This window comes from Plectropomus leopardus, chromosome 24, assembly GCF_008729295.1.
Source record: "Plectropomus leopardus isolate mb chromosome 24, YSFRI_Pleo_2.0, whole genome shotgun sequence".
Lineage (NCBI taxonomy): Eukaryota > Metazoa > Chordata > Actinopteri > Perciformes > Serranidae > Plectropomus > Plectropomus leopardus.
This window is the reverse complement of record NC_056486.1, coordinates 3,964,041-3,987,980: the sequence shown is the minus strand read 5'-3', so window position 1 is coordinate 3,987,980 and position 23,940 is coordinate 3,964,041. Positions and strand designations below refer to the sequence as shown.

General features: G+C 39.6%; 1 protein-coding gene across 1 annotated transcript in view; it reads left to right on the top strand.

The window, feature by feature from the left end:
• The window catches only part of LOC121962626 (neural cell adhesion molecule 2-like), a 337,501-nt gene that overhangs the window by 276,557 nt on the left and 37,004 nt on the right, over positions 1-23,940 (top strand). Inside the window, exons 8-12 of the mRNA XM_042512843.1 lie at positions 6,857-7,002; positions 15,289-15,439; positions 18,797-18,984; positions 21,217-21,313; positions 22,829-23,002. Coding sequence (XP_042368777.1) covers positions 6,857-7,002; positions 15,289-15,439; positions 18,797-18,984; positions 21,217-21,313; positions 22,829-23,002 — 756 coding nt within the window. The remainder of the gene's footprint in view (positions 1-6,856; positions 7,003-15,288; positions 15,440-18,796; positions 18,985-21,216; positions 21,314-22,828; positions 23,003-23,940) is intronic.

The following is a 23,940-nucleotide window of genomic DNA, read 5'->3' as shown; positions in this document are numbered from 1 at the left end:
ACTGACGCTTTAATCCATGTTAACCTGAAATAACACAACAACACAACAAATATTCCATTCATTTAAAAAGTTTGTTTACATTTTCTGTCATTTTGTGCTTCTGCAAAGCTTTTAAGCATAATGACATTGCCCATGACAGTGAACAGTGTTTTACGGCGATCCATAAAGCTTTATTGTAAGGACCTCCACAAATTCCATTTCATAAAAAACTGTTTTTCAAAAGCACAAATGTCACAAATGGCCCTCAGCCCAGGACAATAACAACTGCATCAATATGATATATCTCCGCTGAAAGGAAATCTTTCATTTATTGCTTCATATTTCATTTACTGCACTCCTAATAAAAAATTTCAATTTATATTTTCATAAACCTGCTGGCTATTTCCTCACAGATCACTCCGATAGTGCGTATTCGGCTCATGAAAATGTATGGAGATTTGTGCTCGAGTCATCAACATCCTCTCAAGATGTGAGAAGCGCTTGTTCTTCAAAATGCACATTTAAATGAAGAAGTTAAAGGGGGAGGGAGGAGTTGAAATGCAGTTGTAAGTTAGTTTTATTACCCCTGACAGCGCAGGCGGGAGGAGAACAGAGCATTTAAAGTTAGGACAAGGTGTGTGTGCAGGTGTGTACGTGTTCCTCTCTCAGGGCCTCATATTTAATGTCAGCCATGTTTCTGCCAGCTTCTCCGTTTTTCTATATTCCCTAAAAATGAAAATACATACCATGACTTCCATCCATGATGGATGTCCTGCAGTGAACTCACTGTTTACATTGCCCAAAAAAAGATGCTTAGACATGATGTTTTGAACAGAAGCCCCAAATGGCCATCGATTAAACCATTTCCTAAGTTACGTTTAAAAGGTACAAGTATTTTTTTAAATGTAGTTTAAAATTTAAAAAAATAGGAAAAAATTAAATTAAAATTTGTCCCTAAATCCTGCTCCATCTTTTGCCATCGAAGGAGGAGTTTATAAGTCTCACAGCCTGGGGAAAGAAGCTGCTCTGTCGTCTGGTGGTACACCTCACTTCACCGAGGTCACTGATGCTCTGTATTATTTATTATATTTATTGTATTTATTGAATGTGGTTTTTCTGATAAAACAGGATAATTTCCTCAAGATTTTGAGATAAGGAACTGTGTTTCCAAAGAAAAACGTGATAAAATGGCCATGGCTATATTGTGTAATGCCTAAATTATAAAGACAACCATTATATTATATAGCATGTGCTGGTTGGCGTCCTGGGTGTAGCTTGCCATGTGCTTTTGTTGCCTAAACATAACCCCATGCAGCGTAATCCCGCCATGTGCTTGTGATGACATCACGGTAGCAGCATCATGAACATCGACAGCAGAAGTAGGACACCTAGAGCATAATATACAGATGTGACAGCTACAAAATGAAAGTGTTACCAAGCTTTTCTGTGTATTTTTCACCCCAGGACCACTTAAGAAGGGCAGTGGGAACAGGCTTGTATTTTAACGGCCTCCGTATGAAAAATTTGATGGTCTTTTTCTCAAAATTATGTCTCGTTTGCAGTCATTATGTAATGTAATGTGTTTTGCCTACAATTTAGAGTACAAAGACAATGCTGATATAATTAGAAAGCTGATAATCTCCTCTTTCCAACAGTGTATATTACTCTTGAGACAGAGTAGCGTAGACTTATTACATTTAATTAAAAAAATATTGTTTTTCTGAATCTCAGTAATTATGTCATTTTTGAGAAAAAAAAATTATGGATAATATGGATAAATAATGGATAATTTGTATCCCAAGACAACAAATAAGATGAACTTGTTATGGTAAAACAGAGAAATGAAATGTTTGAATCATGGCAGCTCAGGGCTTCTGTCATGTGTAGTCATTTAGCTTGTCATCATTTCCAATGATTTTAATTCCAAAATATTATAAAATCTTAAATCATATGATCACCATTATAACGGGCAAACTGAGACAGTAGATTGCATAAATGTCTCCTTTCTCGAATGTGCATTATTGCATGATTACTGGTGATAAAATGAGCTGAGGCAGTCAGATTTTCAGCCCAAAATGAGATGAACGATGTGACAAGATGAGGTGTGATTCAGGAGGAGAAAAAGGTAGCGTTTTCAGTTTATAAAGCGGCACCAGCTGCTGAATCGTCTCTCTCACAGATGGGTTCCTACATGCAGTCCCATGACCATGTGTTGCCACAAACAGGTAACTGTGGCAATTAATTGCTCGAAGGTGATTCATTCCTGTTTCACATTCATACACTCCAACACTTTCACATCTGGGGGCCCGGTATCAGCACAGTGTGTTGCGCGGCTGCTGTGTAGTGGCGCTGTAGCAGCCCTTGAGCTGTAAATGCCAAAAACGTTGTAGCCACTATCAGTCTTTGGGGATTATGCTCCGCTTTTTGGGCTCTGGGTCATTTGTTGCCTCCAGAAAACATCCACCATTTACACTGTAAAGAAATAGCTGCACTGCATTTTTTGGCCAGTTTTTGTTCGATGGTGTCTTTTGCATTTTTCCACAGACAGCAGACAACAATGCAGAGCAGATAACTTTGCGGTGAATGTCAGGTTTTTGGTAAAAGAGCAGAGTGCTTCCTTCTGTACTCCATTTTTCAGCCGACATACTGAAAGAAATGTATCATAGAAGGAGCAGAGATACACATCTCTCTGCAGCTCGCATCTCTCTGATCCATTGTCAGAAATCTATGAAATACAGCGTCCTGTTTAATGGCTGTTTCATAATTCAAACAAGGTGGCTGAACACCTTGTTGCATTGTTCTCTTTCAATCTTGTTTTCTGTTGACTAGAAACGTAAAAAGCACTGTTCACTGTCCTTTATAGAACACTACTTCTGTGGTATTTCTGCTTGCAGTTTTCTCTACAACGGCTCATTCAAATAACTTTCATGTGTCTCGAGCAATACCCCAAACAGCTGCAGATTCATTATGATGTTAAGAGATGAAAAACATTGAATGATGTCGCTTTTCTACCTAATTGTACCCCAAAATACCCAGCAATAGGCCTCCAGAGCCACATTACTGGTTATGTTGCAGATTCAGATTTTACTCACAAAATTTAACTATTAAAACATGATGCGTTTTTATTCATTAGCTTGCATTATATTCAAGCTGAAAGCTCCAAAATGAACAGACTTTAGAGGTCCAGTGAGTAAGATTTAGGAGATTTAGTGGCGTCTAGTGGTGAGGATATCAGATTACAACCATCTGAAACAAAGAATTCCTTCAGTGTTTGTTGGTCAGGAGGTTTTTTTCTGGGAGCTGAATTATTCACAGAGGTCTCTTCCTCTCCAAACATAATAGACAAAACGATTTGTACAGCTCAAAACACTGAATTGAGGTGCACACTACAAATCAGTGTTTCTCCTGGAGCTGCATTATCAGCAGAGGGTACTTCCTTTTTAAAACAAATGAACACAGTGATTTAACAGGTAAAAACTCTTTCATTTATTTAAAGTTTATTCATTTTGAACATGTCCAAATTGCACCAAATTTGACAGTGCACGTTGTTGGGTCTGCAGCAATGTATCTGCAGAGTGTAGAGAAGATTGCATGGCAGTTTTCAATATACAAAGGACACACTAACATACACAGACAGAGATTTCTTGCTTTACAGGTAAATGTAAGCAAAATCAAACAAGACGGGAAAAAAGACATCATTTTTCATCTCAACATACACCTTCAATAAACTGCAAAGCATGGATTGATGACATTTTTAATAGAAGAATGTGACAGTGCGTTTTTATGTCAAACGTTATAACAGGCATCAGGAATGACAGGAGGGAATCTGTGCTGACATTTGCTTTGTGGATCTCTACTGAAACAACAGAAACTCACATTATTGTCATCAGATATCACTCAGTACCATATTTAGTGTTCTGATAGCTGTCAGTAGGTGGATCAGAGCTTTATGTCAAGTCAAATATTGCTATGGGGGGGTAAAAATGCTGTTCTGCTGCAAAAGAAAGCAACAACTTGAGACTTTTAGGTCTTTTTCTGCATGAATAGTCCATAAACACTCTATCTTAGTTTGTCATGAGCCAACAATGAATCAAACTGTAGCAAAACTGTGCCAAAAAGCCCAATCAGTTGTCATTATGTCACTTTCTGATACCATTAATGGCTTTTTCACAGTGTGAGGGCCAGATCGAGCCTGTTTTTTTATGCACAGAGTGTCAGGACTGACAACATTTGCAAGTTTAATTATTACAATAGCTATAAATTATATAATAATGTGTAATTATAGTCATTAACAAATGCCAGAGTAAAAATACTCTTGTTTTTTTAATTAGACTGGGTTAAAAAGAAATGTACGCAACAAACTAAAAAAAAAAAAAAAAAAAAACAGCTAGAACCTGGAAGGTCAAATTAATTCTGGATTTTTATCTTTTAGCACACAAATGCTGTTCAGTTCTTTTTCCATTTAGAAATGTTTTAGATAATGCGTTATTAATAATGTTCCCTGCAGAGTGGTTTTTGCACCATGCTTGATAAATGAGACGTTTTCCATTTAATATTTGCATGATGAAGGGCATCTGGGGCAAAACGGCTGCAGATAAGGTGGTGACGAAGAACTGGTTCAGACCGGTCTCAGTACTATTAAGAGTTTTATCTGTGTGTGGGAGTGTGTCGGCTCTGAATGTGCATTTTGTTGCATTATTGAGCGGATTGCGTGTTTATTTCGAGTACAAAAAGCCGTCATGAGGTTTAATAAATGTGGACGATCGTTTAAAGTGCTCCTCACGTCTTCCTCTCTGCAGAAATCATCTTAACAAGTCATTTAGTCTCATTAGGAGGCTTTAAAGCTTATTTTTTCTTACAACAAGTGAAACTTGGGTGGAGATAAGTTCACTTGTTCCCACTGCTGCTTCCTTTTGTCTTCACACAAAACAGAATCAGGCAGATTGCTGTGCTATTATCAAGATTTTTGAATTAGGCTCATTTGTTTTATAAACAAGTGAAATTATCCATTCTTACTGGCAAATCTGTTTGACTTGTTTCTGGAAAACCAGATTTAGGACTCAATTGTAGACAAAATAACTCATTAGGATGGTTGTTTTTGTTGGAGACATGTTATTTCAGTTGCCAAAATATTGTAGATTTACGTAAATTACATTTATATGAGTTTAGTTTCTCATTAGGAAAGTACATTAGGAAAAGAGGATGGTGGATGGCATGAAACCTGGGTGTTAAAGCCAAGCAGCAGACAGCAGCAGAACTGTGTTTAAGAAAAACAAAATCGGATGATTTTGAATAAGAGTTCAGGACACGTCCAGCTGTGTCTAAAAAAAGCACCCTTATTTTTTTTAATTGGACCTTTTCCAAACATTTTTTGTGACCTAACAGGGTGTTTTTGACACGAGTTTGGGACATTTCCAGCTGTGTGTTTAGCAACAAAAAAAAATGTTTATAAGAAAGAGTTCAAGACATACCCAACCTGGCAACAAAAGCAGTATTATTTTTGTGAGAGTTTGGGACATTTCTAGCAATGTTTGTGGCAACAGACACAATTATTTATTTGCCAGCGTTCAGCACAGGCTGAGCTGCACTGTGTTGCATCAGAAGTGTGTCTTTTTTAACAAGAGTTTGGGACATTTCCAGCCATATTTGTAGCAAAAAATAGGGGATGTTTTTCAACAGTAATTAGGGACATTTCCAGCTGTGTTTGTAGTGACAAAAGCTGTTTTTTTAGCAAGTGTTAAGGACATGTCCTTATGTTTGGTGGCAATAGCAGGTGCTTTGCTATTGGCCTTTTATTTATTTTACCTAAATGCAAAATAGTACAGAAAAACAAACAATTGCACACAAAATTTACTGTATTTTATCACCAAGTTCCTCATAGCTTCATGGTATTTTCAACCTTGTGGTTCGGTACGGCTCTATTCTTAGAACATTGATCTATTCACTGAAGGTCCTTGTAGGTGTGTGTGTGTGTGTGTGTGTAAGCGCCCATTTGTATGTTTGTGTGACCTCATGTTTTGACAAGCTCCCAAAATCCCCCGAGATGGCTTCTCCACCCTGAGGTTGAAGCCATGTGAAATTGCCAAACACTCCTCAGATCCCCCTGGGTGGTGTTAAAAGCCTCCACAACAGTAGTCACTATTTTCCATTCACTACTCTTTTCCTTTTGGATTTTATGCCATGCTACTTTGCAAGCACCCTGTTAAGGACCTAAGTGCAGTGTGTGTGTGCGTGTGTGTGTTTGTGTGTGTGTGTTGGGGGTGGGATCCATGATTCATGTGACATGCACTGTGCCCTTGACATGCATGGTGTTTCAGGGCTTGCTTAGAGCATCTTATCAGGCGGAGGCGAGCGGGGAGAAGCCCCCAACGGCACGCTTTGCAGCACTTATCGTGGCGCGACTCACACGCCGCAGGAGAGGCATCCTTCCAGACAAAAATCTATATTTATTTAAAGCTAAAAAGGTGGAACGCACACAGGAGGAGAGGTGCTTTTATACGTTTTGTGCTTTAAAACTTTCGCAAAGTCAGTTTTTGTGTTGTCATCTAGGCCAAGGAAGCTGCACAAAATAGGCCAGAGGGCATGCTTCCCCAGTACGCCAAAACTGTGGAGTACGACTGCAGTGTATAAATGATCTTGGCCTAGGTTGTCAGCACCAAAGTCATGCATCAGCTCTGTGTTTAAACCCCCGTGGTATAGCCTTCATCTCCCCTCCCTTATGAGTTAGATCTTTGACAGTTTCTCTCCTGCTTTACTTCCTCCCTCCGCCCTTGCACCTCCTTCCCCCTGCCTTTCAATCTATTCTTCTTCACTCACTTATCTAATATTTTTCTCCTATTCACCTCCTCCCCACCCTCTTCTTCCCTGTGGCCTCCAGTCCAGCCCCATATCACCCAGCTGAAAAACGTGACAGCCGTAGAGGGCAGCGCCGCCATGATCTCCTGTGTGGCTGAGGGCGAGCCTCTGCCCGACATTTCCTGGAGGAGAGCCAGCGACGGGCAGACCTTCGTGGACGGAGACAAGGTATAAACTGCCAAAAAGTCCATCTGGCTCTGTGTGTGTGTGTGTGTGTGTGTGTCATCATACAGAACAAGGGCTACAAGTTTGGGCACACTGGATGTAACTTATAATATATAGGACAAGGGAAGAAACTTATCAGTTTATGTATCACAAATACACATTTAGCAAAATTTATACTGTATGTACATGTAGAAGGCATTTTCTTGAATATATTTCAATTTCAGGGACAAAAATGTATTCTACCATAAATTATACTATAAACCCATTAGGTATAACATGAACATAGAAGTCAGGATACAGTTTAGACAATACCTGCCTGACATGGTGTCATGAAAGTTGACTTTCCACCATTTTTTGGATTATGATCCCTTAACATATAGCTATTTATTTATGGATCTCTGAAACTTACCAATACCATGATAACACAAGTAAACTCATCACAAGGTCACAAGATGTTTCAAGTTCAAATCCAAAAAACCTAATTTCTATGTTTTCATTGACTCTATTTTTTTATATTTTGAAGAGACAAAAAAATATGTGCAAAAGCTCTGAGAGGTGAGTAGGGAAAAAAAACTGGTGATCTATTTTCTAAGTCTGATTTAAATGATGTTTTCTTCTGTGTTTGTGTCTGAATTTTTTTTTTTTTCTGTGAAAAAGTATTTTGTTGGGATAAGTGTTCTGTTTGTTGTTGTAATACGCAGCTCAGCCACAAGAGGCTGACAGGCACTAAATACCCCATGTTTTAAACAGGACTAAAAGCATTCAGGTTTTCCTCCAGGTGAGTTTTAGACCATGGAAGTGGAAGACTCCTCCCTTTGCCTTTAAAAAAAATCTGTGTTTATATGATAAAATTGTGTGTACACAGATCCACAAAAACAACTGAAAATGCTGTAGTAAGCATGCCAGGCCAGTAGTTGGCAGTATAACTTTGTAACGAGACACCATAAAAGAAAACCGCGGCCGTGATGTCACGTTCTCACAGGATCTGCACTTTCCAGTTTACAGAGGAGGTTGTGTTAAAAGATTCACCCTAAATCGCCGTGTACAGAGCCCAAGAAACCAAATTCCATCTTCATCGTGCAACCTCTCAGATTTCTCAAAAAAATTGTTGATAACATGAAGAACCAATTTCTCTATCATAAGTCTGTGTCCGCCATCATGTTGAATTTCTCTGAGGTAAAGCTCTGATAGTGTTGGTTGCATATCTATCAGGAGCTGAAAGCTCATGTGGCTGTTTGCTTTTGGCTCTGTAGCTGATTTTACTTTACATTTCCTGACTTACACACCTCTCCCGCAGCAGAGAGTAAACATGTTAATGAAGAGAAATGGTCTCAGGGCAACACCAGTTTCAACATTTGATTATCTGGCCAGAGCAAATGAAGGTTTATGATATTAATTTTGCAAATCTTGCAACATTTATCTTGTCGGTCTGCATTGCATATTCCTCTATTTAAAGCCTACTCAGCTGTGATTAGAGAAGGTGGCCTGCAAGTTTTGGGTACAGGTAGTTAGAAAGACTGGAGAAAGCCAATCACAGTGGAGGCTGAAAGATGAGTAAACTTTGCCATCACTAAAATCTTAATTGCAGTTTATATTATTTATTCCTGCCCCTGTATATTGACGTATTTTAAACTACATTTTATTCATTCTGAATGCCATCCACATTATACAATGTCTTTGCATAGTTTGAAATGTGTCTTTGAATTGTCCATTACTCTCCAGTAAAACCTTGTATTTGCCAAATGTCAACTTCAAATGCAACCCTGTTTTCATCTGCTGTCAACAGGTTTCACTAATGAGTTTTCTAAAGGTTTAGATAAAACAAAGGTGTCCTGAAATCACCTCGACTCACCAAAGACCACAAAATTAGGCCTTAAAAACATTTTTTTTCTTCTGTTTTTGTCCTCACGGTGACCATTAAGATGTCACCATTTTTATTTATGTAGAGAAAATTGGACTGTTTGTGCTTAAAAGGAATAGCCAACATCAACAGGTAAATTACTTGTATATGTGCTCATAAAAATAAAAGCAGACATAATCATTCCCATCTGCCATACATGAAGTGTTGCAATTAGAGTCCTTTTATTGCTAGCAGCGCTGCTCGAGGCCTGTCTAAAGGCAGATGCTGTGATGTTTATATTTAGGAGCTGATGATTGATTCTCATCTTTGCTTTTGACTCAAAACTGTAAAGCTCATGTTATATAAAACCCTGCTTTTTAATCCTACAGCTGACGTGCAATGCCTCAAAAAGTCTTTTAATCAAAGCTGCACTTAAACAATACATGCACACTCACCTTGGTCTGTGTTTCTTTGCAGGCGGTGTTTAAAATCTCTCGACTTTGCTGAGATTATTATCTCAAGGGAAATCAGCGCACGCGTTTATTTTGATTAGCTCTCGGCACAAAGAAGCGGCAAGAACCTTGAAGTTTTCAGGGCAAACGTTAATACTTTCAATTTACACTTCTGCCTCCATTTGGCTCGGCGACATTTTATGTAATCCCAACTAAAGAAATTGAAAAGACACTAAGCTTCTGTTGTGTGTTTTTTCCTTTTTTTCTATCTCGGCATCCATTATTCACTTTGTCCGTATGAACGGGCCCCACAAATCAGAAATTGAATGAGCTGCAGCCGCATTTTCTTGGCAAAGTAATTATTCTGGAACGAGCTGCCATCAATGTCAAAACCATATGCACTTCCATCACATCTACGGCAAAAGGGACTCGCAGAAAGAAAAAAAAACAAAGATGGCAGCCGTTCTTTTTGCTCGAGAAAAAGGTCACCGCAGAGATAAATGAATGTGTGCATTGGCTCGAATCGCTTGGGTTGATAAATCACAGCCGAAAATGAGAGTAAGTGCTTCTCTTCCCACAGCAAATGCAATTATGGAAATGCGTAGTGCAAACCAACACACCTAAACATACGCAAAGACAAACACGGCTCGAGCAGCACGAGGCATGATGGATGGCCGCAGTCATTTAGGTTTAAGGCGGGATGTTCCTCTCTCAATTTGCTCTCCAATCTGCATATCCAGTCTGCACACACTCCTCTCTTGTTGAGAGACATTAAGCTTCAGAGGGCTTAGTTTTTACTCACTGCATAATGTTGCTTCCATTCTTCTCATTCTTTGCCAACTAACACCTTGACCCTCGGTAAGAGAACATAATGGGATGCAGTTCCTGGAATTTAATTATGAAGTGCGGTAGGATTTGAGTACGGGGTATTGTTTCACTCCTGTGGTATTATTTCACTTCGCAAAGCACGCCCCAGCCTCTGCTCTGTTTGTGCAAAACGTCCAAAGCTGAAGAGCTGCTGACACAACACATCTAGAGGAGCTGGGCTTTACTGCTGAAAGCCTGGTCCTGGACACTCAGACCCAATCAGACGTGTTTTATAGATCACTGTATCTTTTAAAAAAATATGTCCTCAGATTGACATCAGTCACTTTACTGTGAGGTCAGTGGACAGTTGAACCCCCAAGGTTTAGTTTTGAATTTGGGATGAACTGTCCCTTTAAGAGCAGCTGTCCCTTTTACTTCTGTTTGGAAAGATTGACGTTATGTTTGTGACTCAACAGACTATTGAAGAACTTTTTGACCTTTCTCTCTGCTATTCAGAAGTTGAACTCGGGGGTGTATTTGTGCTAATTAGTGCTCTTATCAAAAGACATTTGACAATTAAACCTTGAAAAAACTCCGACTCCCACACCCTTTGAAATCATTGTTTTGTTTCCCATTTGACACCTGGCCACAAAAGCAGCACACTGCTCTGCAAAAATCCAGCGGAAAACAGATAATGTTGAGTCTAGGATTTGCTGTTGCGTCGCCCTTGTTGGCCTCCATTTCCTTGAACCAGAAAGCCATTATTAAATGTCATTTTGCTGTTGTCGTGAGGATGAGGCGATACGATAATCATTGTGGTGCAAATATGAAAACCCAGTGTTCAGCCGCAGAGCCAAACTGAATAAGCAATGCTCGACAGAATTAGTGTGTTTTCAGCCTCGCTGACATTTACAGCTGACATTTTTAATATCTGAAAATTCTTTTGGAGTAACAGTCTCCAGAATCGTATTTGTGAGATTGCATTGGAGATCTGCCTTCACATGTTCACCGCAGCCATTCAGAGGTGTTATGGATCAGATAGGAACTGGATTTCATATCGTTTCATATTTCCGCCCTCCTTTTGCTCACCTGCTTGTCCTTTCATCTCCTCTACTTCCACATTTCTTTGCCCCTTATCTTCGTACGTGTTTACAGTATGTGCTGCAGGAACATGCATGTGCCTGTGTGCATGTGACTCGCCACTGTGCTCACGTCTGGCCACTTGCCTTGTCGTCAGACTGAGCTGCATATCAAACAGGCTGTGCTTTAGGGGCTGTCTCGAGACAGACCCTGTCAGTTGGCAGAGAGGAGGGGGGGGCGGTGGTTAGCGAGTAATTTCCTGACTCAGAGGCTCCCTCCTGGAAGATTTCCTCCTCCCCTCATCCCTCAGCATTCCTATTCAATGCACACTCTCCCCCGATCCCATTGACCTCAGCTGCCGAGGCAAACAAGCAAGTGTGCAGCGGCAGCACAATGACAGCACAACTGAGCCCTTTAAAAAGCTGCTTCACCCTATTGGTTGATAGTATTGCAGAGATAAGAGCAAAGATAAGCTATTCTAAACAGGATAATGCTAAAGCGGTCCGAGAGAGACAACATAAAGAGAGCGTGATTCAGAGGAGAGGGGGCCTCAAGGCCGGGGCTTATGAGGCTTAGACACCTAATGAGTATTAGCAGAAGCAGAGGGGCATTAGGAGGGGCTGGATGTGCATTGATTTACAGGGAAATCTATGGCGGAGGTGTGCAGGATGTGCACAGACTTATATCACACACCTACTTATAAATATGCAAATACACAAGTAAGTGGGAGCACAGAAACATGCAGATACAATAATGTGGAGGTCAAGAAGTAGAAAAAAGGGCAACTACTTGTCTTTACATATTGTTACAATATATGTACAGTCACTTCAGGTCTTGTTGGGGAGTAGGGACTTCCTTGAGTCTCTGCTTGTTGCCTGGCAACCTCACAGTGACAGCAGGGACTACAAAGAAGATAAAAAATGCTAATTACTGAGCTTTAAAGGTGCTAAACTGCTAACCTGGTGGGTACCACCAGGTTAGCAGTTTCCCCCTGTTTTCAGTTTTTATGCAAAGCCAAGCTAGCAACATATTTAGAGTACCAGCATGAGAGTGCTAACAATCTTCTCAAAAAAGTGACAGTACAGCCCAAAATCAATCAATCTGTGCAGAAACCTTTAGAGGGGCCAACGTGTCTCAAAATGTCTTTGCTTTGTCAACGGACTTTCACATCTGTAATGCTCCCGTCTCTCTTGTTGACCGGGATCAAGTGTCAATTCATGCTTAATATATGCATTTTTATTTTTTGGTCATTTTCACTTAATTAAAAACTTCATACAATCGAGATGAATAAAAATACAATTGGATTTGACATCATTTTCAGTATAATTTTGTAAACTTGGTATATTAAGTGTGAATTGGCTGTTGCCGCATATGGTTGAAAACTGGTTATTACATCATAGGACATGAGCACACTAAAACCAAGATAATATACATATATATATATATATATATATATATATATATATATATATACTTAACCCCCAAAGCTTTGTGGGGTATCCCTATCTGTTGCATATTCTGTAAGATACCGGAAAAGTATAAGAATCATTCTGTAGCCACAAATTAAACCCCAAAGCATTGTGGGGTATCCCTGTGCTTCTTAATGGGCTTACTCGGAGCCTAATTTGACTCTCATCCTCAACTGTCTTTTGTTTTTAGTTCTAATTCCTTAATTAGAAACAAACTCTCAATACTAATTTGAGTGCAATCGTACATTAACTCGCAGGCCTTGAGCTAAATAACTTCTCTTCTATTTTTACTCTATTAAAGCTGTTTATCCAAGTTGACTTAACTGACTAATTAGAAAGCAAGAATTTGGGGAAAGCAAGTCAAATGGATGTTTTTAGTCATAAGACTCCTGATTGTATATTCTTTTATTGTCACAAAGCTCTTGTGTAATGTGTGTCCACTCCAGTAATTGGCTGATGGTGTTCATAAAACATGTCCACATCAGTGGACAACATCATAAAAAGAAGAATGTGTGTCTCAGATTTTACAAGCCGGTTCATTCCAGCGTTACTTCACAGTGATAGTGTAATCATGATATGTTGCTGCCAGCATTGATATACATGCTCTTTTTTTACAAAGGCTTCAAGAGCCCAGGATAGATTGCAACCCTAATGTATGCCATGTGCCGTTTGGTGGGTACTTACATTGAAAATACCCCACGGCACTCTCAGACTCTATGAATAATAAGAAGAACTCAACTAAAACTGTGTTTCCTATTCATGGCGGCGCCTCGTCTGCCGAAAGAGAATGTCAAAGCGACTTCTTCATTACACATTTGTATTGAAGAAGAAACAATGAGGCAAACAAAAGCTTTTGTGGCTCATGTTGATCATGTTTATCATCTGATTTGTTGAAATAATAGTGATACAGGGCTTCTTTCGGGGTTGTAATGGTCACTCTGCATAAATTGGACAATGTATATTAAATAATTATTATTGGAGGTTGATATTAGTGTCTTTAAGAGGCTGTGGTGTGAAAGTGTTGGTATCTTGTGAAACTAGACAACCTAAAGCGTCCATTTGTACCAAACATAGTGACATAGCAAAACAAAAATTCTTCCCAGGATTTTTATAATTGTTTTTTTTTTTTTTAAGGATTTATTTTTTCTGTTTGAGGAACAAGCACTACTTTGATGTTCTTTTTATGCACTCTGGCACCCTCTCTGCCCTTAGAAACGTATGTTTACTGTCCAAATGAATTATGAATTGTGACAAGAAAAGTTTTAGTAGTAATAAGTAGTAATAATTGGTATTGATTACAGAATACCTGTCTATGCACATATGATAACTTGTTTTTTGTTTTTTTTCAGAAGTAAAGAAAGAAAGTACTATTTGCAATTCAGCCAAAAAACATACAAATTCTAAATTATGGCAATGTGTGCAAAATAAATGAATTAAATAAAATATAAATAAAAATAGATTACAAGAGACAGATTCACAAAGCCGTTCATTCATCGTTTCATTAAACTGTCTTGCCATTAGTTTGAGCCATGATAAAGGTTTTTTTCCCACTAAAATAAGGATGTGCAGCATGTAAATGTTTCACCCATCCATAGCTCCATGAGGGATCCCTTCTATAATGTAGAACAATGGGTGTAATGGTAAATCAGTGTCCACAATGGGCAGTATATCTTGTATGAATCTCTTCCTGATAATAAGTCATATTAACTGTAAAATAATAGACTTATGCATAAAAATTATTTTATACTTCAACAGCATAATCACATTCCTGAATTTTGTGTGCCACCGCAACATTTTCACTGGCCACCCCTAAGGAAAATTTATGGGGCGCCACTGTATCCAATTCAAACAAAAACCTATCTGCAGCTCTTAAGCGCATCACGGGCAGGACCTCTGAAAGCAGTTTCTTCAGGGTGCCAAAGGTTATCTGTTAGGTGAAAGTCTGGAGGCTACAGCCGCACAGTGTCTGCAACAAGGATGCTCCTGGGGTGTTTTTTCTCATTACGAGTAAATGTCGATTACGGGAATGATAGCCTCGTCTGCTGTAATTGACCCGTTGCTTCAAATTGATACCATCTGTCTTCATACAGATGTAATGACCTTGTAATAAATCGACAGTTTATTGCGTTAACCCCGACTCCGTGTGACAAGTGACGGTTGTCTGCAAGGCGGGTCAGGATGGATCAAGGGGGCTGATGTTAAATCGCACAAAGTTGGACGCGGAACTTTCTGTAATTTATTTCCTTGGGGTGATGTTTACTTTGTGCTCACCTCCTCATACCTCAATCCAGAATTACACATTGAAAGAACGGCTATGGCAAATTCTTTAAATATAGTGTAAAATAACATAACAACTATAATCTTTCTTTCCTGTTTCACTGCCAAAGGTCTATGTCATTAGCTGCTCTCTCTCACACTACAAATGTTGTGTTTGGGTTGATTTTGATGAGCCGTTCACACACCAAACCGCCTATTTAGGGCATTTACTGCGTGGAAATTACAGGGATGTAAATGCCAATTCTGAAACGAACAAGAGTGTCCACAAATAAATTTCACAGCTTGAGTTTCTTACCTTCTCTTGTTTGTTACCTTAACAGAACAGCAAAATGTTAAGATGCACGATATGTGTTTGTCTTTTCAGAGCCAGGACGGACGTTTTGAAGTCCGTGGTCGTCACGGCAAGTCAGTGTTGACCATCAGCGGTGTGAGGCTTGCAGACTTGGGTCGTTTTGACTGTGAAGCGCTGAGCAGGATTGGAGGTCATCAGAAGAGCATGTTTCTGGACATTGAATGTGAGTATGTTTGTTGTCAGAATGTGTGTTGAAAGGTAATTAAACTGCACATGCTGTCCTGATCAGAGGTCTAATTAACAAGGAAGTGAAAACACCTGTGTGGCTGAACTGTCGGTACACAAGACTGCATATTGAACAAATTTGTCTTTCTGATCTTAAAAAAAATATATTATATACATATTTTTGTCTCAAAGACAATATTTAAAGGGTCATTTTGATATTGGTCAACCTGGACTCTATTTTCACATGTTTTGGGTCTAAGTGACTAATGGGAACAACTTTTTTTTGAGTCCAGTATTGAGAGAAATTAAGCAAAACAGGCTGCAAGCACTCCGGGCATGTTGACACTGTTCATTTTAAATCCACTGAAAGTGCTTGTTTTTGCCACTGACAGAAGATTATTATTCTGTTTAATTTATAGAAAGGATCCCAACAGAGAAAGATCTTTTTGTTCAGGAGTGATATCCTTTTCTGTTTAATCAAAATCATTTATGTCAAACCCACCAGACTCCCACTCACCAGGATGTTTTCAATTCTAACTTGGTTAATTAAGGGTTAAATTAAACGAAAGTTGGTGATTATTGGATTAGTGGAAAAACAAACCAAGCAGGTTTAGTGATGTTTTTGTGTTTGTGCGTTTTAAGTTGGTAAAATTACTGTCAATTTAAACGGAGCCTGGTGGGTTTGGCAACGGAGGTTTCGGGCCTATTTCTGGTTAAACACAAAGGTCTATCTTTGTGGAGATCATTTCCATAATGTTGTCAGACACTTTGAATAACAATGTGAGCCTTTCAGTGGCAAAAATCAGCTCTTTTACTGAACTAAACTGATGTTGCTCAAATGCCCAGAGTGGTTACATTGTAGCCTGTTTTGCAGATTTTACGGTCCAGGTTGAAAAGTACCAAAGTTACCCTTTAATTATTTATTTGGAAAATGCAAATAACTACATTTCTGAAGCAAATACTAACATTTGTCAGCAAAAGAAACAACAATTTGAAGTCAAGTGAGTAGATGACAGGGCTTATAAATTGTTGCAAGAGTTGCATCTATAAGAGTACAATTGCCTGCAGGCAAATAAGAGAAGACTTGTTTAAGGGGCCCTGGTGACCTCATGTAACCCCACTCACTCCTCCACTCTCTGCACTTCCATTAGTGCTATCTGATCCTTAATGTGAAAATGAAACACGTACAAACGTTTAAGAAGTCAAATCAGCAACCTAGCGAGAACCCCGTGCGCCCCTGCAGTCTCGAGTTCAAAAGTTCAGCCGCACTTAGTTCTAATATTTCTTTTCACACTGTGGCTGTTTTTCTTACCGAAGATCATTATATTATTGTAAACAACTCACCCGCCTCGAAACCACACACACAGAGCCTTCAGAAGGGTTAATTAGGGAGAGGATATCATGCGTCGCCTTGTTCCCCCGCCGACAGCTCCCCTGCTTCCCAAGGAGCGCACCCATTCCTCAGTGCTGTTTTTTCGGGGTTATTTGGGGCGGGCTATCCCCTGCCTAATGAGCTCTGAAGCAAAGATCTCCATTTTGGCCTCGGAATTATTAGGTTCATTATGAGAGCGGCTCTGTTGCCTGAACAAGACCAATGGAAATTTTTTTTCTCCACCTTGATGCTCAGTGGAACAACAAAGAGAGAGGGCAGACAAACAAATATACTCAGAGAGACAGGAAGGGTAAAAAAATGACTCTCTGTTGTCATGTTGAAACCAATTTTCTCCTCCTCTGGCTGAGGTGACTTTTGGGTTCACAGATTTTGCATCGTTTTTGAAAACTTGACATTTTGGAAAAAGTTTAATGGCATCCTCATGTGGAAAAAGAAAACACATATACATGCACAAAACCATGAAGCAAACTTGCTGTCATTACACTCCAAACTTGTTTTTACGGAGCCACAGCTGACAACTTGCTCTCAGACTCGACTCCCACTCTGCGGAAAGACACAGGCTGTGAGTCGGAGTGTGGCGGGGCTGAGGCAGCCGCTGCCACCGAACTAATGAACTCATTTACTAAGTCACTGCAGGCTGCAGGGGGATAACGCGTCCTCGGCTGTGACAGAGAGCCAGGCATCAATCTCTTTAATGGAATCCTGCAAGCGAGCATAAAACAACCATAATGCCTCTCCGACTGAGCTGGGCTGACTGGGACGAGAGAAATCCGCACAACAGCTCGTCGCCATGATCCTCCATTACTGCCCTTCTTATTTGCTGGGGCAAATGAGCTGTTTGCATCCTTTATTTTTATTCTTGGGGAGATGATTGTAACACAGATCCCGCAACAACATGTGGTGGCTTCAATTAAGTTTTCTTTTTAACACTGCAGAGGGTGTTTGGGAAACGTTAATGAAATTCTTCTCTCTTTGAGGCATTTGTGGGTTAAGCCTCAGCAAGTCATTTCATGTCTTTGATCATGAAGCACAGCCGCACCTTTGATTGAGTGTTTAATTGGCTGACACAAATTCAACACACACCAGCTATTACTCTTTTAGGAATTGAATGTCTTGTTTTAGCTTAAAACAAAAATTACCACCTCGTGGTTGTGTGCATCCTTGAACCACTCAACTTACCAAAAAACATGTTGTGTGAGTTAACAGTGACGTTTGACCATGAAATTCTAATCAGTTTATTACTGATTCCAAGTGGACTTTTGTACCAAATTTGAGGATACTTTGTGAAGGACTTCATGAGATATTGCGTACACAAGAATGAGACAAATGCAAGAACACAGTGACCACTAGATTATTAATCAGTTCAGCCTTGAAAGGTTTTGGATGTTTGTGCTAAAGTTGAAGAAATTCCCTGAAAGTTTAGAGAGATATTTCAGTCATGAGAAAAAGACAGGTTCAGGGGGCACAGTCACAGTGCAGGGTCTCAGTGACCTTGACCTTTGACGTCCAAAATCGAATGACTTCATCATTAGGTCAAAATGATAGTTTGTGCCAAATTTGAAGAAATTCCCTCAAGACAGTGCTGAGATTATTGACCTTGACCTTTGACCACCAAAATCAAATCAGTTCATTGTTAAGTCCAAAATAATGTTTGTGCCAAATTTAAATAAATTCCCTGAAGGTCTTCTCGATATATCGCCTTTACAAGAATGAGACATACAAGGTCACAGTGACCTTGATGTTTGTCTTATAACCACCAAAATCTACTAAGGTTATTGTTTAGCACAACTTGGCGTTTGTGCCTAATTTGAAGAAATTGCCTTAAGGTGTTCTTGAGATCTCCCGTTCATGAGAAAAAAATGCCTCCGGCGATGGCTATTTCCAGCCCAGAGGCATAAAAAAGCAGAGTCAACATATAAATGAGACAAGTATCAAAGGTAATATATCTATATTTTTGGACAGATATACCAAAGTTCCTGACCAACCACACCATCTATTACTCCTGGGAAGGAAACCCAGTGAACATAAGCTGTGACGTGATGTCCAACCCTCCTGCCACCATGCTGTGGAGGAGAGAGCGCTTCACCATCTCCGCGGAGGGAACTGCCAACACGCGGGTACACAGCGTAGGAGGCAAGTCTGTGCTGGAGGTGGGTACAAGTCAGTTCACTAGCAATTACAAGCCATGAGAGGGTTCACACAACACTCACCATATGGAGCATCCATTCAAACTCAAGGGTTTTTCCTGGCTCAAAGTGAGGCGGAGGTGGTACCATCCTGATCATGTGCACACACATGCATGTGTACCTAGGCTTCAACTGGCTCAAGCAAACACTTTATTATCTAGCGTGTTTTCGGAGTCTTATCATATCATGTGTGTAAAGTGATTTTGGTGACACTATACTATGTAGAGGTGAATTTACTGGGTTTTTTGTAGCTTCTCTTTTCAGTGCAGTGCTTTGTAGACGGTCTCTCACACACTCTCATCCAGCTGTTTATAGACAGCAGTGTGTTTGAGCGGGATTACATTGATATGAATAACCCATTTATGAGGCTTATCCCTATTATGATCATTTCAGAGATATGGTATTTACATGAGCACAGAGAAATCAGGTTATTCAGTATTCCCTGTATGCATCCTGGTTTCTTTCAGAGTATTTCATATTTGGGTTTCTTATAAACAGAGGATGATGTTTGTATGCTCAAACACGTAAACAGGATACTAAAGGAACCTGATCATGTCCATGCAAACACACTCATCGTCCTTGTTTTGATAAAAAAAACGAAGTTGTAACTCGTTGGTAAACTAAATCAGGTTGGAAAGAGGCGTCGTGTGTTTTAACAATGTTTTTCATGAGTTGTTTATCTGTGAGTATCTTTCCAACTTTAACAAACTGCATAGATCTGTGCCAACTGCTGTTTGCAACAGTGTTTGTAAGTCCCAGCTGGTGATATAAAATTGTACTAAAACATGGAGCAGCAGGGAAAAGGACACTAATAACGACTTCATAGTCTTGCATTTATTGGGCTGGTATCTGCTTTGTCGTGGCCCAGCCAAAAACAGACAACTCTTTTCTTCATCAGTGCTTCTTTTGGTGCACTGTCCTGATTAAGATACAGTGCCAACACACCAGGGCAATGCCGCAGTTTCAGTTAACTGACAGAAATCCATCAAGTGCTTGTTCGAAAGAGTTTTTAATGAAGACACCCATAAGAGTTTTGTCAAGAGTTAGGGGCGGAACAAAATTTGACAGGGATGGCTGCCTTGTTGTTCTTCATGCAGGAGAAACCCTGAAGTCTAATGTTCACTCTACTTTTTTCTCTGTTTCGGTCTCTACCAAGCCTGACATCAGCAGAACAACAACCATGTGCATTTGTTGGCATCACAGAAAAGGAACTTAAACAGCTGACGCAGAATTATACCTAAAATATCATAAGTAGATGCAGAAGGTCACTGACAGAGCAGCACTATGTGATGAGTTGGAATGAGAATGTGTTGGACTTTCCAAGGGGCGTTATCAATGACCGTAGATCAAAACACCTCTGGATGCAATAGGGTAGATGAGGGACAAATGTAAACAGACTACAGCTGCAGAGATGAGCTGTGATGCTGTTGCATCAGTTTGTCTGTGCATGAGTGTTACTGTTTTTGAAACAGAATTTGAAAATAGAAATTCAACAAAAAGTTCCACATCAGCTACAGCCATTTTGGCTGTTCTTTACTTAGCTATGTTTATGCTCGCTGTAGTGTGTGAGGGTGCACAAGCCAAATATGACACCATCACGCCTTTTGCGTTAAGCACAAAGGCTCTGCAAGTTGTCAGTCATTGGAACAAACCCAACTCCTTTTAGATTAACGGCTGTGATTGGCATGAAACGTATCTGAACATATCATCCAGAGCAAATAAAACATGATGCCGTTCTTTTTAGAGAAATATCTGTGTCTGTAGCTGCTAAATGCTCCACTATGTTGACTGTCTAGTTGCTTTGTCTTTCTGCCATTTGATGCTGTGCAGGAAATGTACAGCCAGTTCATCAGAGCTGTTTTGCTTTGCTTAAAAGCATCATCAGAGTGATGAGAGAGAACCACAATATACTCAACAGAACCCAACACTTTTGATTTTGCTTTCATTTTTAATGGAAACTGAATTTAACCAATTTGTGACCAAATGTTAAGATCTTTAATCTAAACTTTTTTAAAAAATACTTTTTAAATTGGTGCAGTGTGATATGTGATTTTTCACTGTGTGAACATCAAAAAGGAAATCCATTTATTTCTTTTGTACATGGATGGAGGCAGATATCAAATGAAATAAAAAGTATTTGCATGCCAATAGACAGTTTTAAGAGCAATATGTGAGATTTTTTTTTCTGTGTTCTAGGTGACTCCAATGTCTGACAGAGACTTTGGTCGCTACAACTGCACAGCCAGGAACAACATCGGAGTTCGATACCAGGAGTTCATCCTGGCCCAGGCAGGTGAGTGTGCAGGATAATCACGACTGTGTCCCTTTTACTTGATCTTATTGGATTGGTGGCTTCATTTAAAGTCCCAAATGTGCAGAGTCAGGGATCTCACACCTCTCGAATCGCCGCTCTCACAGTAACTCTGACTGTTCAACTGCTTTGTAACCTTCTACCTCTCTACTAATGGTAATAGCTTTATTTGCAATTCTCAGGAAGATAAATTCCACTACAACTCCCAACCCCTATTCAGCCTCACCTAATCTCAAATAGTGCCAGCTGATTTACCATACCCCTCGCTATTTACTGAAGTACCCCCTAATTTACGGTAGCCTGGGCTAATACACAATAGTGCAGTCCAATTATCTTTAGTGCAGATTGAATTGCTCTGGCTAAGGAGAAAAGTAGTGAGCAAAAAGCTGACCTAATATGTAGTCTTGCAGGAAACAATGTGTTTTGGAAGTTGTTCTGACACTTACAATTCTGCAGAAATACACACACACACACAATCAGGGTAACACACATACACTCGTGTAGTTGTAAAAGTTTGAGTCAGCAGCGGAGACTCGGAGGAGAGATGATCTCCGGTGGAAGGACTCATCACTTCTTTACACACTGTCTTCAAAGTTACGTGTATATTGCACTGATGCTTTTAAAGTGAACTAAAAAAAGAGCACATACGTTGGTTTGCAACTAAAAAAAGTCCAAGGACGAATGAAAGATGCAGCTGAGTGATGTATCGCCTCACCTCGAAATGAAGTGTGTTAAATTGCTTTCAAGGCTTACAGTGGATATGGCAATAATGTCAAAATTTAGTTTGATTTTGGGAAGGCAGTGATGTAATATGTTGAAGGCGCAGCGAGTACAGTCTGCAGCAGTTAGATTTTTAATGTTGTGTAAATGCCCATGCATAATGTATGACTATATTATATTTTAAAGGAACAGTGTGTAAGATTTAGCATGATTTATTAGCGTCTAGTGGTGAGGACTGCACATTGCAACAAGTTGAACTTTCTCCCACAGAGAGCCCTCCTTCTCCAAAAAACAAACAGATCAAAACCGGTAAAAACACAGAATTAAGCCACGTGAGAAATCAGTGTTTCTCCTGTGCTGTTTGGCATGTCACTGATAGGCAACGAGCCCAGCACTTGCTGATGTGTCTTTTGACTTAATGATCAGCAGTACTGTGACTTCCAGGTGTGTATATTGTAGGTACAGACGCTAAAAGTTGCATTTTGATTTGCTGAGTTCTTCTTTTACGGGTATCCATGGTAAAACCCTAAAATGACTATGAAACTGAGTGAGTGGACAAGGACCTGCTCCCTACATAGATAAAAAAGGCTTATTCTAAGGTGATGAAAACATGGCAGTTTTTATTTTTAGGTGATTATACACAAAAGAAAACATACTTATTATATTGTTTTCCATTTCTGCCAATATATCCCCCTAAATCCTACACACTAAAAATGTATACTGTGGCTTTGAAATGATTTAAATGTAGAGAACTATGTCATTATTTTCTCTTTTTAGATGTACCATCAAATCCATACTCGGTGCGTCTCTCAGCCATTTCCCAACGCTTGGCAACCGTCACTTTCATGAAGCCTGACTCACATGGCGGCGTACCCATCAGCTACTACCTGGTCCAGTACAAAGAGGTCGGCTCACAGGACTGGAGGGACGTCAAGTCGCACAGCATCCAGAGTGAGTGGGAGTTGTATTCATTTAATGATCTTAACAGTATAAAGTAAAAATATTCACATCATTTTTCCTTTACAGATAATTACTGTAATGTGTGTCTAGCGTGTAAAATGTAAGGAACATTAGTGTTGGCCTCATTATGTTCAGCACATCCTCATTGTCAAGACAACTTAAACACATTTCTTTTTCCATCTCTGTTTATTTACTGAGGCCGGTTGAATGTGTCAGATCAATAAGGAAAATTTCTCATGCTCAGTTTGTTTTAAAGACCGAGTCAATTTCCATTAGGTTTCTTAAGAAGGACTTGTAATGCTTATTTTCAGGTTTATACTTGTATTTTGGATTTCTACTAGAAGATAATGGCTTTTATGGTCAAAAAACACTTCATTTTACTAATACTGTCTGAACATCTGTATTCACCCTCTGGCTGAAATGCTCAGTTTGAGTAGCATTTTCTTTGGTAAACAAAAAAACGACAGCACTTTCTCTAGTTAAACTCGCTAGTAAAAGCTTCTAAACACAACTTGCACATGTTCCAGCAGGAATATGATCCGAAACTACGAGAAATTAAAAATTTCTGCAGCCAGGATTCCATATTTACCTAACATTAGCATGCTGCTACATGTAGCTGTGGACCTGCAGCCGGGGAATTACTGTTCCAGGAAATAACGGCACTTTCTTTAGAAAATCAACACAAGCTTCTCAACAAAACCAGACAGGTTCCAGAAATTAACAAAATCGGAGGTCAAGATTACGTTTCTTTAACGTTAGCATGTACCAGTAAACACTTGCAGTTGCATGCCTTAAGCATAAAAAAAAACTTTGAATGTGAATATCCGACATTGTTGAAAGGGGTAGTTATACGCACATCGGGTAGGTGCAGGGCTTTATTTAAAAAATGACCGATAATTCTACCTTTTACCTTCTATATATGAGGGGTG